The 16,108-nt window shown below is 42.5% G+C and overlaps 1 protein-coding gene across 1 annotated transcript in view; it reads left to right on the top strand.

Annotated features, from left to right (window-relative positions):
• The window catches only part of ELK4 (ETS transcription factor ELK4), a 384,359-nt gene that overhangs the window by 197,969 nt on the left and 170,282 nt on the right, over positions 1 to 16,108 (top strand). The window contains exon 2 of the mRNA XM_044076824.1: positions 5,712 to 5,928. Coding sequence (XP_043932759.1) covers positions 5,722 to 5,928 — 207 coding nt within the window. The 5' untranslated portion in view covers positions 5,712 to 5,721. The remainder of the gene's footprint in view (positions 1 to 5,711; positions 5,929 to 16,108) is intronic.

Genomic DNA, 16,108 nt, shown 5'->3' with positions numbered 1-16,108 from the left:
TGCAAACTGTTAAAGATTTCCTACAAGTACAGCCTCCCAGATTCAGTAGGCATTGGCCTTCTAAGAAGTGGTCCTTTCCTGTCCCTTCCAGGCCTTCTCAGTCCAAATCCAGGAACAGCAGACCACCTAGACTACAGTCTCAGGCTACATACAGACCTAAGCAGTGGGGGGCTCCCACTTCCAAAGCAGGGATTAGTAAGCCACCCCCCCTACGGAAAAATAACACAATGACTTAACCTTAACCCTTCCAAGCCCTGCTCAACTACCTGCTGCATGCAAAAAACTGGGAACTCATTACCCAGGACAAGGATACAGATTCCACTTTCACACACTACCAACCCAAAATGGTTTCTAGACCTACTCCCAAATCAATGGGTGGAGGCCCAACAGCAGGTTCTCTCTCTTCTCAGTATCAGGGCTATTCAGCCTGTCTCAGCAGAACAAAGGGGACAAGATTTTTATTCAAGACTTTTTCTGGTACCCAGAAAAGGCAACTCCTGGCGTCCTATCCTGGACCGCTCCTATTGTCAACACCTTTCTGGTAATTCCAAAATTCAAAATGCAAACTCTTCAACAACTTATTCCTATGTTAGCCAAGGATGCCTGGCTGGCTAACCTAGACTTAAAGGAAGCTTACCTACACCTCCCAATAAGGGAATCTTTCAGGAAATACTTATGCTTCAGGGCAGGCTCCATGCACTATCAGTTCTCTGCACTTCCCTTTGTCAATACCCTGGGCGCAGTAGATAAGCCAAAGTGTCTAGCTCCAGCCATTGCATTTTGCAGGCAGAGAAATATTTACATTTACCCATACTTGGGCGATTGTCTGATTCAGGCAGAAAGCCAGGACTTGCTATTACAACACCTGGCATTCGTAAAGAAACTTCTAACCTCACTGGGGTTGCACCATCAACGAAAAGAAATCTCACCTAGTATCCTGCCAACAGATTGTATTCCTGGGAGCAAGCTTGAACACAACTTCCCAGATGGCATTCCTCACTCTGGAGAAACAAGTTTATTTGACAACCTACTTCAAACTACTGGCCACAAAACCCCAGCTATCTGCAAGGAAAATACTGCAAGCCCTGGAGTTCATGGCCTCTTGCATTCTACTAATTCCATATGCAAGACTACATATGAGGAAACTCCAATGGTATCTAAAAAGCCTATAGTGTCAACATTCTCAGGACCTGGAAACAATGATTTCTATCATTCCTTGTATAAAGACAGAGTTCCTTTGGTGGGCAGAGGCCTGCTACCACAACAAGGGACTCCCCAAACCCCAACAGCAGATGCATCAGACTATGCATGGGGGGCTCACATGGCAGGGCAGTGCAGGTAGGGCAAATGGAACCCGAGACAGATGCACCCGCATATCAATCAAAAAGAAATGTTAGCTGTACAGAATGCTCTGACAGCTTTCAAAGACTGTATTCTTCCACGGCAACTATTAATAAAGATAGACAACACCACAGTTATCTGGTACATAAACAAGCAAGGGGAACCCACTTGTACCCTCTCTGCAGACTAGCCATGGCTGTGTGGAACACAGCCTTGAGCTACCAAGTACACCTACAAGCTCAATTCCTGCCAAGCAAACTAAATTCACTGGCAGATGACTTAAGCAGAAATCTCATGGACCCACACGAATGGAAACTAGAACCCAAAATATTCAACCTCTTGACTCAGAACTACCAATTGAACAAATTCTGCACAAAAATTCCCCACAGCCAAGCTTGGAAAGTGAATGCCCTGTCCTTTACCTGGGAAAGCCTCTCAGTTTATACCTTTCCCCCTTTGCCTCTCCTCTCAAAAAGTTCTACTAAAGATCAAACAGGACAAGCCAAGGACAATACTGATTGCACCAGACTGGCCACACCAGCACTTGTGACACTGCTGCAACCATGGCACCTGCCTCAGACCCCCTGCTGTCCCAGCATGCACCTTCAGCTTCAAACCCTGAACCTTGCAGCCTGGCTAATTCCTTGAGCTCTCCTCTAGCAACCCTCAGTAAGCAGGTGCGGGATGTCATTCTGGAGGCAAGGAGGCCTAGTACTAGAAAATCCTATGCTGAAAAGTGGTAAAGATACTACTCCTGGAGCCAGGTGCAGGGGATGGGCACAACATTGACCAGCTTACCTCACATTCTACAGTACTTGACAGAAATGCTCCACAAGGGCCTATCCTTTTCATCAATTAAAATTCATGCCTCTGCCATTTCAGCTCATTATAATACTGAGCCACCCCTCTTCTCTCACCGCTTGCTAAAACAATCCTAGAGAGGGAAAAAAAAAAAGACCCCCAGGAGAGCTCCAGCTCCCCCCTGGGACCTTAAAGCCAGCTGCAACAGCAGAGATGAAATTCCTTTCTTTGAAAAACAGCCTTCTCTAGCCATCACTTCAGCAAGAGAAGTGTGTCTGACAGGCTCTCTCTCGGCAGTGGAACCCTTCTTGATCTTCCAGACAGGGTTTCCCTAAGGACTAATCCTTCCTTTATGCCCAAGGTGGTGTCAAATCAGTCCATTCATTTGCCTACTTTTTTCCCTAATCCACAAAACGAAGGGGAACAAATACTGCACTCTCTGGACATGCACAGACAACTTAGATTTTATTTGAACAGGACTTAGCCTCTCAGAAAATCTGAACAGCTGCTAGTTGGCTTTGCTGCAGGGACAGATGGGAAGGCCATTTCAAAGCAAACCATTTCCAAATGGATAGCCCATTGCATTCATTTCTGCTACAAGCACCTTGGAAAACCTACCCCACAGGGGATAAGATCACATTCCATCAAGGCTGCATCTACCTCTGCGGTCTTCCTCAGAGGAGTCCCTGCCAGGGACATCCTGGAAGCTCTGTACATACCTTCACCAAGCATTACCACATGCCTATCTTTCCTAAATCCAGAGCTGGATTTGCCACCTAATGCTCTTTAACTTCCTCCTCCCTTCCTTAGCTTTGGGAATCAATCCAAATGTGATGACTGCAACAGTGAAACACGAAGAACATAGTACAGTTGTGTACACTTACCATAAATTTAGATGTTCGAGTGTATTCACTGTTGCAGTCCTCCAGCCCTGATTGCTCTTGGCTCGGTATATTTATTTTTTTTGGTGTATTTGCTTTTTGGTGGGGGTGTACCATACCATATAATTGCTTCCTATTGTGGGGGCACCTGACATCTGGGGCAAGAAAAACTGATGTAATGGCGTTGGCTGCATGTTTTATACCCCTGATGACCTGACTTCATGGAAGAAGAGACCGTATCCGACGCAGAAATCCAAAGACTCTGGTATTCAGGCTGGCTGAGGGCTACCTGCAGGCAAATAACCCAAATGTGATGACTGCAACAGTGAATACACTCTAACATCTACATTTATGGTAAGTGTACACCAACTGTACTTTCTCTTCTATCCATCACCCCTCTCTGTCTCCTATGTTTTTTTCCCTTCTCACTTAAACTCTGGCAACTGGGGAGGTTGTGCTGTCCCCTGGCATCAGACTGCTCATTCACTGCTTAGAAAGACCTGGAGATTGCACTAACACACTCCCTTCTTATTACCGTGCCATCCAGTTGTTGATTTTCAGATGTCTGTCATCTAGGGATGATGTAAAGACTCTGGAAACTGGACCAGTCATGGGCTTCTGCATGGCAGGAAGAACCAAAGAATCAGAACTGCAACATAGATCTAGTAGAACTTCTACAATTGTAGCAAGTGTGACATAACTGTACTTTTTTTTCACTTTAGTTTAGCATGTGACTTCTGTAAACTGCACGTTTTGTATATAGTTTCAGTATGGGCAGCAGTAGCCCCCCCCCCACGCCTTTAACTGCTTAAATCTGTCAAAGGCTGCTTGACATTTAATAATATAGGCAGGAGTGCGTTTCCTGGGTAGGTAAGTAAATAAATAAATGCATAATAAAATGATCCCTTATTTACCTCCGGGTTTAAAAAATGTGTCTCTTGCTTCAGGATTTCATTAGCCTTGTAGGCAATTTTCTACAATTCTTGTAATTACTTGTGTTGATAATTTCACTGTAAAATAGGGCCATTTGCACCTGATCAGTGGTGTGTGGGCAGCAGAGCTATGTTCTAATTTATTCAGAATTGTGTAACCATTGTTGCCCCTACAGAGGCTTATGGATCAGGTAAGGAGGACCAGAACGGCACTGCCTGGCAGCACAAGTATCAAAAGTTATTAGTGTACTACGAAAAAACAGATTATAGAAATACTGACACATCAGAGGCTGGTGATGGCTAAGCCCCTTATTGTAAGGGGTGCATGGTATCCCTGGTCAGTCTGGGGATTGTTTACTAAGGTGATTGATGGTCTGGCTCTCTGATTGGTCCATAACCTAAGACCTGGTTCCATGTATATGTACAAGTAGTAGAAAATTAAAAAGAGATGCACATGGTAAGGAGGAGCAACTGTCTACCTGTACCTACTATCTACCGCTACCTTTATTCCTAGCTTCTAGCTAGAAATTGATATGTCTGTTGATTACTATGTTTCATATTGTATGTATATCTAACATTTGCTGCAGTATGTGTCATTTTCTGTTGTATATATTCAGTTGTTCTTCATGTACTCTGCTGCACATTTATTGTTCTGTGGAGCTTTTCTCCCTGGGCCTCTGCTGAAAAAGGAGCCGTGTCCAGTTGGGTGTAAATAAATGTTAATAAATAAATAAATAATCTATTATTTGTAGGGCAGCAAAGTAAAGTTGTATGTAGCAGCCATTTGCAGCATTCCCACTACAGTACTGGTGCTATAACAAGTCTGTAAAAGTCCTGTGCCTGCTACAGAGTTGAGGTCTAGACAGAAGGAATGGAAAATCATGGCCTGTTTTTACACTGCATTCTCCTGAGGGTTGCAGATTTAAGTGACTGCAGTGAGATGTTGACTTATGAGGAGTTGCTGCTGCTTTATGCTTTAAAAGTTTTTTTTTTTTTTTTTACGACTAGCTTGACTGCAGAGTTTTGGATTTCTTTAGACTAAGATTATATTTCATGAAAATGGCCTTCAATATCCAGGAAGAGTGCCCTGATGGGTAGCATTCCTGCTGCTGTCTACTGTGGTGCAGAAAGCTAACCTTATTGTAGGTGGACAGTAGGAGTGACACTTGCAGAAAATTACTCTGCCTTTATTTTTCAACTGTTTATTGCCACATCTGTTTTTCATCCTGTTTTCAGAAGGATCATGTCAACTTTAAAAAAAAAAAAAAAAACTTTTTTTTTCCTTTCCAGTGGATGAGGTGTGTGGGTTGATGTGCAATGGGGGCTGGGGTCTTTGTCATCACCACATCAACTGTTGAGTACTGATTTGATGAAGTTTGATGAGCTGGGTGTGGATAACTGGGAGGTAGGGTTGGATAACATGTCTTTGGCTAACCAGGAAAGTTCTTAAAGCTGCATGCTATCAAAGGTGCAGAGAAAGTTGACTTGAACTTAATGCATTTACCTGCATATCATTTTCACAGGTGCAATATACTTGGTCTCTTAATAGAAAAGATATGTGCCACTCATATTCACTGTTCTCTTTCGTCTGACAGTGGATGTCCATTAGCTGTATTTTGAACTAGCCAGTTGATCCTCAGCAGATTTGTGAATCGCAAACAGTGGAAGTAGGGGAAAGAGGAGAATTTGTAGAGGTGTTAACAGGCTAAAAGCTAATATTAATTTGCACACCTTCATCTATGTCTTTGTTTTTCAGCTCCTGTGTTATGGATAGTGCCATAACCTTGTGGCAGTTCCTGCTACAGCTGCTCCAGGAACCTCAGAACAAGCACCTGATTCAGTGGACTTCAAATGATGGTGAATTCAAGCTCCTGCAAGCAGAAGAGGTAGCCAGGCTGTGGGGAATCCGGAAGAACAAACCCAGTATGAACTACGATAAGCTGAGCAGGGCACTGAGATACTACTATGTAAAGGTAAATGGATTTTAGAGCATTGCAGCATCTTAAGTGACACAGCAGAGCTGTCACCACAGCGGTCCTTACTGCTTTTGGTAGCAGCACTCGTTTTTTTTCCATTTAGAGTAACTTTTTTTCTTTCATAACTTCCTAAACATTTGCACTGGGCACAAGTCCTGTTGTTAAAGATGGACCAAGTCAGGGATGTAGCTAGGATTAACCAGCCAAGCATTCTGAAAAGAAAACATTTTAATAAACACTATAGAAATATAAAACCATCGTACCTACGCCATCACTTTTTAAAATTTCAGTCACACATCTCATTGCGCAAAATAAATGCATGTGTGAACTGAAGTCGTTTAGCTTTGTAAGCACTATATTAATAGTCTTGACAAAAAAGTCTGACTTGCAGTTTGGTGTACATGGTATTATGAAACTGCATGTGGCATTCAGCCCTTGTTCCTGAAAATGTGGACTTTATTTGCATACTTCTGCCTTTTTTTCCTCCTATCCCTAACTGTGACTACGTAATGTGATGTAATTGGGGATAGTGTGCATGTGAATTAACCTTGTATTTGCTTGATGGCAGAAGGAGATTTGACAGACTGTCTCCTCCGCTCTTTAAGGGTATTTTATGTCCCTTCTACTTGATTCGTGTCATTTTGGGAGTGAATGAGGGAAGAGTCTGTTGAAGCAAGTGCCACTCCTACGTGCTGTCATGGTCTGGCTTGTTTTAGGCTCTCTGCTGGCAGTGGCATGCATCCAAGAAACTGGAAGGGCCTGTATGTCACGTAGCATATAGCTGCCCCTTTGGAGAAGCGAGCAGCAAGGCTTAGAAACAAGATCTCGTTAAAATGTGCGCATCATCAGGAGTAAAGGACAAAAGATGAGCCAGGGCATTTCTGTTGGCATGTGGGCAAACAGTCTTGTACTCTTTTTATGTGCATAGTGGACCGTGGATGTGTTCTTACTATCCAGCCAGTAGCTTGCTCTCTGTCTTGCTGCAGTGGGTAGTGCATCCTTCAACCCCCAAGCTGCACATTGAACTTCCACTTAGAAATATTGTGAGGCCCACCTACCTGACGGTGTTGGCTCTGGTTTGTACTGGGGGTATGTAGTCCTGAGAGCTACCTACTTTGCTTCATTTTCCCTAGGTTTCTTTGACATTTTAAGTTTATAAACACATTCCTGTATGTGCATCTTTATACCCATTGCCTGAATGATTTGACCGAGTACTATGCTCTTGGTCACCACTGGAGATCATTGACTTCTCACATGTTCTCATTGGCTAAAGAAAAGGTTGTCCTCAGCAGCTGAGCTGTTGTCACTTCTGTTAACTCCCTATGTAGATTGCTACACTGCCTGTGCTGCTGTGGGCACGCCGAAGACACAGACAGTGCTTGTAGGGGAATAAGCATTAGCAGATAATGAGCGACTGGACTTGCAAAACACTTCAGGTGAACTCTGCCCATTATGTCCTTTTAATTTTATGTATCTGTCTATTTATTTCTAATTTATAAGTATGGTTTATGTCTCTGAGGATGACTTCTGATCATGTAGACCACAAAGTACGCAGAGAATGGGGAGAGCTGAGAGGTCAGAAGAGACACTTTTTTGCTTTTCTGACCTCTCTGTCCTTCCCGTTTGGCAAGCATTATGAGGGTCTGATTTTGACAGACAAAACAGGTGTACTTCACTTTTAAAGACGTGCTCCTATGGTCAGCATGCAGCTTTCTGGAATCATTTTGCAACAATCTGGGATAGTCTAGTAGGCTGTTCTCACTAATCCCTGACTTGGACATTTGCCATACACTTTCTGTATTTCTTCCCCTTCCATCAATAATATTTGCCTCCTTTTTCATTGTTTTTTGTTTGTCGTTTATATTTTTAGTTTTATATTGGCCTTTTTCTGAAAATTTTAATTGCAGGAAGCCACCTTCAGAAGAGGAAGACACAGCACTTTTTTCAAGAGAGACTCTTCAGATTCTAAAGTGCTTGTGTGTGTTTGTGTGTGTGCGTGGGGGGGTCCTCACTTGTAAGTCTCAAATGCCCTCCTGTTTGAGTTATGACATAGTCTGTGATGACATTTTATCTTCTGGTTCTCCACCAGAGCATACCACATTTGTGGAGACCTTGTCTTTTAATGAGAGCCCACTTCAAATGGGATGATTGCTGGGTCTTAAGTGCTCCTCCCAAAAGATACATTGACCATTTCAGCTTGGATAAATCAAAGCCACCAAATTAAAGATGTGAATTATGCTGCTGCAGATGCACTATTCGGGGCTGCTGCTACAGGTTCTGTGAGTAGGTGACATGTCTGGAGAAGATGACCCTTGCCTGAGGTGGTGAAGTTGCAGCTTCCCAATGTACCACTGAACAAGATGTTGCTTTTTGGACTCCCCGTCTCAAGAGATCTTTAAGATACTGGAGGGAAAACGTAAGAGTAGAATTGGTCAAGCTATTCCACTCACTCATAACCAAGTACAGTAGTACTTATTTCTGCAAGCAATGTACTTTGTACCATTACTGGAATACACAATGCCCTTTTTTAAAATTACTGGAATACATGGAAACAAGCAGAGGGGAAGAAGACTTTTTACAAGAGAAAGTGGAATGGTAATTGGAAAGGAAAGCCTAGGTGGGGCCCACAGGGAGCAGTTGTGACTGTTCATCCCTTGCTTAACCAAAAACAAAGTCTGGCACTTAAACCCTCTCCTCAGACCCCACCAGGATTGGGCCATATAGCTCTTTTTACAAAAAAAGAAAATGGAAAGTGGTTATAGAAGACAGATTGGTGCTGCAGATTATATATCAGACATACAGGTTGCAATTTCTACTTGTTCCAGAATTTGAGTGTGCCTCCATTGCCTAAAGACCTCCACATGTTTTCCAGTCCCTGCCAGAGGCATTATTAAAGCATGTTGTAGTGCAGAGTTCCAGGGGAAGAAGAGGCCACAAGTTTTTTCTCGGGGCTTTTCTCAGTATCAAGAAAAGATGTGTTCTGGAAGGCTAGCTTCAACCTGTCCAGCTTGAACAAATACTTAGACTGCATACTTCTGAATACTTGAATTGCAGGTTGTCTTACTATTCCTGCTTCTACAGGCTGTGAAGCTCACCCCGAATCTAAAGTATGCCTGCCTACAAATTCCCATACAAGTGGATAAGGCTGATACAATGGTAGCTCGAAAACACCAAGGCATTTTCACAAAAAACACAATTCCACCATCAGAACACACTTTTATTGCAGTAGTTCTACTAATGATATTGTATTTTTGGATGTACATATAGAAAAGAAATTTAATAAGATTGAAACTAGTATTCATAAGAAAAACGTGCATGCCAATAGGTATGTGCAGAGATAGAGTTGACACACACCTCACATCTTTGCGGGGATTATGAAAGCCCAGTTTAGCAGGGCCAGTAAACTAAATACTGATGGTACAAGATTTGTTAAGCTGATAAATGAAATGGTTGAGGTTCATAGGTTCATACTAGGCTATCTGCCCTAGGGCATTTATAAGCCTAGCCAGAGTATGTTTGGCTTTCGCCACCCATTTTAAATTAATTTTGCTATGCCCTTTTTCGAGGTTAGTATACTGTGCCTCTGTCTAACAGTGACACAGAAGTGATACCCGGGGTAAACCTACGATCTCTCATCCACTCATCAAGATTCCTCTTGAAGAGAGTCAATGAGGGACTCTGCCTAACCTGGACTGGGATTTTATTCCAGAGTGAAGGGAGCCTCTGGGTTATGAATCTGTCCCTCCAGCATGTCCTATTTATTTCAGTGCTGAGGTTCAAGTCTCGAGCGTGTAGCTCGATGGGATTTGGACTTTTTGAGGTGCAGCATGTCCCTTAATTCCGGGTTGGACATGGCCTTATACGTCAGGCACAGGTCACCTCTGAACAGGCGGTATGCCACTGAGTAGAGCTGGAGTTTCTTTAACTGGGCAGCATATGGCATCTGTTTGAGCCCTTTGATCCTCTTGGTGAGGTACTTTTGGGGTCTTTCCAGTTGCTGCAGGTGCTTGGTAAGGTACATCCCAAAAGGGGCATTGTACTCTATTATGGGCCTGATTAGGGATGAGTAAAGAGGCATGATGACCTCCCCTAATCTAGATGTGAATCCGTTCATGATTAGGTGGGCTATATAAAATGTTTTTCTAACCACTTTGGCCACGTGGTTGTCAAATGAGAGATTGCTATCCACTTGGGTCCCCAGGTCCCTGATTACTTCTTCTGTACTTAATGGGATTACCACCTATGTGGTAATTTGTGGGCACTTTGTTTTTGCCAAAGGGGAAGACTATATACTTTTTGGCGTTTAGCTTGAGGCCATGGCTCTGGCACCAGTTGCCTGTTTCTATGAGGCCCTTTTGGAGGATGCTTGTGTCGGCTGGAGAGTCGATTATGGCATCCAGTTTGCAGTCATCTGCGAACTTGGTCAGCCACAGTCCTTCTGTGTTGGCCTGTATCTCCGAGAAATATATACCAAACAAGAGAGGTCCCAGGACTGAGCCTTGTGGGACGCCACTTGTAACTGGTTTGGAGTCTGACATGGCTCCAGCAATTCTAACCATGTTGGTTCTGTCCTTGAGCCAGTTTGCAATCCATCTAGTGACATAGGGGTTTATATTTAAGCTGGTGAGCTTATCTATAATGCCCGAGTGGGGTATTGTATTGGCTTTTGCGAGGTCCAGATAGGCTGTGTGGACCACCTTCCCTTCGTCAATGGCCTTGGTGACTGTTTCAAAGAAGTCAACCAGGTTTAAGAGGCAGGATCTGCCCTTAACAAAGCCAAACTGGGTAGGATCCAGTGTCTGTAGGTCCCCAATATCTTTATTTATGAGGTCCATGATGATCCTTTCCATAGCTTTGCAGACCAAGCTAGTCAGGCTTATGGGGCGATAGTTTCCAGGGTCCGTTGAGGCACCACCTTTGTGGAGAGGGACCACTGTTGCTGTACGCCACTCTTTGGGTCCATATTCTGTAGTAAGGCTGAGATTGAACAGTAGTTTTATGTTTGGGTTTAGCTCTTCTTGGAGTTCATGTAGGACGCAGCCTGGGACACCATCTGGTCCCATTGATGCTGTGTTTTTGCTTTGGAGAGGGCGGCTCCCACCTGAGCATCTGAGATGTCAGGGGGGCAGCACTCTGCTGGGATAGATATTTGCCCTTTTGGTGGGGAGGGGGGGGGGAGAAGTTTGCGCTGAACCTGTCAGCTAGGATGTTGGCAAGGTCTGTGGGATCAGTGTATTTTTTGTCATTTTGGACTAATTCTGAGCATATCTGGGAATTCCCACCCAGGTTCCTAACATAACTAAAGAAAGCCTTGTGATTATCCTTAGTGTCCTGTGCAATTTTTCTCTCGAAGATGGCCTTTGACGATTTTATGAGTGCCCTTAGTTTTTTGCTAATACTGATCAAAGATGCCTTCCCTTTTTGGGATTTTGCTCTATCATGTAGTAGCTTCCTCCTTCTATTGTATAGTTTGTTTATGGCTGGGGTCCACCAGACAGGTCGTCTGCCTTTGGAGGATTGGGTCTTGGTTTTATTTGGGATTGCATGATCCATGCATTCCTGAAGGTGTTCATAGAATGCATTTATAAAGGATTCTGCGGTCTGGGCCGTATTTTCCACAGGCCCGGGGGCTTTGAAGGATTCCACCTCAGTTTTGAGGAGTGTGAAATTTGCTTTAGAGAAGTTTTTTACTGTGGTTTTCTGGGCAGGGGGTGGGGTCAGTGTGAAATTTGCTTTAGAGAAGTTTTTCACTGGTTTTCTGGGCAGGGGGTGGGGTCGGGATGTGAATATCCAGTGAGATCAGTTTATGGTCTGATCTTACCAGTGAGGGATACACTTCTGGTCTGGAGCATAGAGTCCCCATGTTGGTGATGATCAGGTCCAGTATGTTTTCCCCTCTTGTGGGAGTGGTAACAAGTTGTTCCATTGCATTTGAGTTTATGAATTCTAGGAACCTTTGGGCAAGGGTGTTGGAGCTAGAGTAATGCTCCCAATCTATGTTTGGGTAGTTGAAGTCGCCCAATATAATGGTGTTCGGAGAGACCTTCATATTTTCCAGTGTTGTCAGGAAGGCCGAGTGGGGTTCCTGGGTTTGGGAGGGTGGTCTGTAGCAGGCTATAAACTGGAAGGCAGTTTTACCCACTGTTAGTTGCACATGGATAGTCTCTGATGCTTCGTGCTTTGCCACCAACCTGGAGGTGTGGGTATCTTTGATGAATATCGATACTCCCTCCTTTTGTGGTTCGGTCCAAGTTTTGGGGCCGAAAAGCATGGTATGAGGTATAACCTGGTAGTGCTGGGGTGCTCTCGGGAGTCCTGAACCAGGTTTCTGTTACTGCACAGATATCGATGTTCTCCATGCTAAGGAGAGTTTCGAAAAGTGCATCTTGAGGTTTAGACTTCTAGCGTTGAGTAGCATTACTCTTAGTTTCTTATCCCTTGTGATACGTATGGAGGTGGGTTTGTCTTTTGAGCCTTGCCTAAAAAAAGCACTATGGGGGTAGCAAGAGCCTTTGCCAATATCCGAAAGCCCAGGGGTGACAGGTGCAAGCCGTCCCTTGCAAAGCATCGTGGCTTGTCGTGCATATCATCCCAAGCTGACAGGCATTGGATCCCCTTTGAATGACACCAATACTTAAGCCAATTGTTGAAATTGATCATCTTGTCTTCATATTGTGGCATCATTCTTGGTGAGGGTAAGATGCTACTCAAGGTCAGGGTCATACCGACCTGGGCTACATGCTCAGAGAGCTCCTTTATGTCTCTTTTCATGTAGTCCAGGGAGGTATGTCTCAGGTCATTCACACCAGCATGGACAATGACCGAGTCATATTTGTACTTGCCTTGGAGTGACCTGAGTGAGGAGTTTATAAGTAGTGGGTATAATCGGGCCGATATTTTAAAAATCGTTGAAGATGTAAAGTTTAATAGGGCACATTCTTTAAAACCAATATTTACAGAAAATGACTATGTTACATCTCAGACTAAATTGCATCATGATAAAATTAGATATGTAACCACCTACAAGTTAAGGACGAATGATGTTAAGAAAATTATACAAAAGAACTGGGTTATTTTGCTATTGTTACCTGAACTGCAGACTATTATAGATGATAAACCTTATTTTTCTTATGGAAATCTAAGGTATCTGAAGAGAAGGTTGTGTTTATAAAGATTTTAACAATGATGGAGAATGTAAAATAGGGACAACATTTAGAACTTTTAACTGTATAGCCTGCAGTAGTATGATATTATTATGAGAGACGGTGGTAGGTTTATTCACCCTGTATCTGACAAGCGGTTTAATTTTCACTGTACAGCCACTTTTAACAGTGTTAATGTGGTCTATCTTGCCACCTGAGTAAAGCGCTCGTCATTCTATGTAGGTAAGACCACTAGACAACTGAAGGAATGCATTATTGAGCACAAGTCAGATATTCGGAGAAATAATGATAAAAATGCATTGATATAGACCATTCTTTTAGATTTAGGGTAATAGACACTGTACATAAAGGAATTAGAGGAGGTGATATAAATAATTATTTGGAAAATAAAGAATGTGATGGATTATTAGATTATGTACAGACTCCGAACCTAATAATTTAGTTAGTATTAAACCTGTTTTAGTGAAAATACAGCAACAAACTTTATAGGCTGTTTATATATATATATATATATATATATATATATATATATATATATATATATATGTAATGCATGTATGTGTATATATATATATATATGTATATATATATATATGTATATATATATAATGTCCTTTTTTATGTATATGTCTTTTCTATATATGTGTAGGTTTCTTTAAAAGTTCTTGGAGAAGTTTTAATTGAGTAGTTGGCTGTAGTCATGTGATGCTCATTTTCCACTTATTTAAATGTGATGGATGAATTGTGTACACATTTTAGCATTCAAAAAGGGTGATTTACCCAAATGTTTTGCTGCAAATAAAAGTGTGTTATGATGATGAAATTGTGTTTTTTATGAATTCCCATGCACAGGGACCATAGGCGGTCTCTCAGGTTTGAGGCAGGGGAGGATCTTGTTACAAACTTATTTCTTTGCTATTTGTCGGGTATTGCTTTGTATTTTTTTTTTTTATATATATAGAAAATTCCTGGTGCTCTGGGTGTGTATAGATATAGATATATATATATATATATATATCTGCCAAACCAAGGACATTGACATATGCCACCATCCCCTCCTCGCGTAATTCCAAAACAGCCTTTACCCTGTTACTTGTATGTTCATTCCCCTGTTGTCTCTGGTGCATGTTTCTGGGATACCATTGGTGTTGCATTGCTCCAAGTCACTGTTCTCGGTCTGTTTTAATTTCTTTCAACTGCTTGAGCACTTGCTCCTCTCTGTGAAATGCTCTCCCCCATTTCATCTTTGGGTGGGGACTGACCTTTTGGGTCCAGCTGAAAAGAGCACTGTCGTTTCTGTTTTAAGATGGAGATGATTGTCCCTGGCTTACAGCTGTTCCCTCTCTGATCTGTCTCCCATCATCCTCCCAGTTTTGATTCCTTGCTTGTCTACTGCAGCTGCCAGTCCTTATGCTCTCTTGTCATTCTAGTTTTTAGCAGAGCTAACGCTATTGATAGTACTACCTTCAAAACTTTAATTTCTTGTATCTTTCTACTGTGACATGTTAGTGTCTACTTGCATCATAACATCAAAATGCTTCATCCCTCCTTGCTTGCTCCCATTATCGCCTTCTCCCATGTTTTCCTAAGTTTGAGCCCTGAGATTGGATCTACTGTGATCTGATTTCATACATCTAATGGTTTGATTGCAGCTGTGTGAATGTAGTCTGCAGTGGCCACATGAGCAGGAACTTCTTGTAGGACCTTCTTTTAAAACTGTAGCCACATGGAGATCTCCCTCAAACTTTCACATTGGGTTCGCCTTTTAGCCATTCAGTCTGGTGGTAAATGTCAATCCTGCCTCCATTGGGTGGAGAGCCATTTTTTTATTTCATCTAAGGTGTCTGGGACAGGTATGTTTATCTACACTGCATCTGTCTGCTGGAGCTGAAGACTGTCAAGTTAGTTCTCCCAGTAATTCATTCCTTTTTTATGGGGGAGGTCACATTTCAGTTTAGGTGCACAACAAAGCAGTTATTTGGTGTATCAGCAAGCAGAGAAGCATGTAATCCCTTCCCTCCTTGAAAGGAGGCAGTCTGTTGTGGAAATGGGCTGTGGGCAGTGGTGCCTTTCAGTGGTGTGTGTTTTGTTGGTGGGAATTTCCTTGGAACAATTTGGTAGGAATGTTTTATCTCTTTGTGAGTGGCCATTCTTTTCAAAATGGTGTGGCAAACTTTCCTAATGTGGGGATACCAGTTATGAATCTTTCCTTATACCAGTGCTGTGTCATTCATGGCCCTGGTAATTTTGGATCCCTTAATTCTGTGCTTTGTCTCCATCCTCACTAGATACTCACCTTGTTCAAGAATATGCTCTAACAACCATTGGATGGTATCCATCCATCTGTACTGACTCTGGTTCTTTCAGTTGCTGTAGTTGCTGTCATAATGATAATGATTTAGGCTTCTTGGGAGGTTGTTGTTGAAATTTCTAAAGCTGCCCAAAAGCCCTCCACTAGGAAGAATTAATGTTATGAAACTGATGCCATTTTGGTCCAGTGGTTACATGTTATCATTGTTTTTCACTTTGGTGATATGATTCAGTAGTGGCTCTAAAATACCTGTTAGTCTTATTTAATTTTGGATTTATCCATGGCCTGAAAATGTATGGGTAGGGGAGCTCTTTTTTATGTTGGAAAAGACTGCCAGTCTCTGACCTCATTTAAACTGTGCAGAAACTTTTCATAGAGGCATTTTCCAACTTTGGCCCACAGCTGGTGTTTGTGTTATTTAATTTTAAGCTCAAAAGAAATTATTCTCCCTCGTTTCAGTCTACACCTTCTTTACTATTTTCTTGGTTGTGGGGTAAATCAGAGCTTATCTGACGCAGTCAAACATCAGCTTGCTCATTCTGCTCCACGCTACTGACTATGTTTAAGATAAGTACCCGATTGGGGAATATTTCCTTATTTTTGGCTAAGCTTAGGTTGCTGTTTATCTATTATTAGCAGATTCTATTCGTGTCATCTAGAATGGGAAAATGTAATTGTGGTCGGCAAATTCCTCACAAAGATA

Source organism: Protopterus annectens, chromosome 7.part0 (genome assembly GCF_019279795.1).
Source record: "Protopterus annectens isolate FY-2018-M chromosome 7.part0, PAN1.0, whole genome shotgun sequence".
Lineage (NCBI taxonomy): Eukaryota > Metazoa > Chordata > Ceratodontiformes > Protopteridae > Protopterus > Protopterus annectens.
This window is presented reverse-complemented; position numbering and strand designations above follow the sequence as displayed.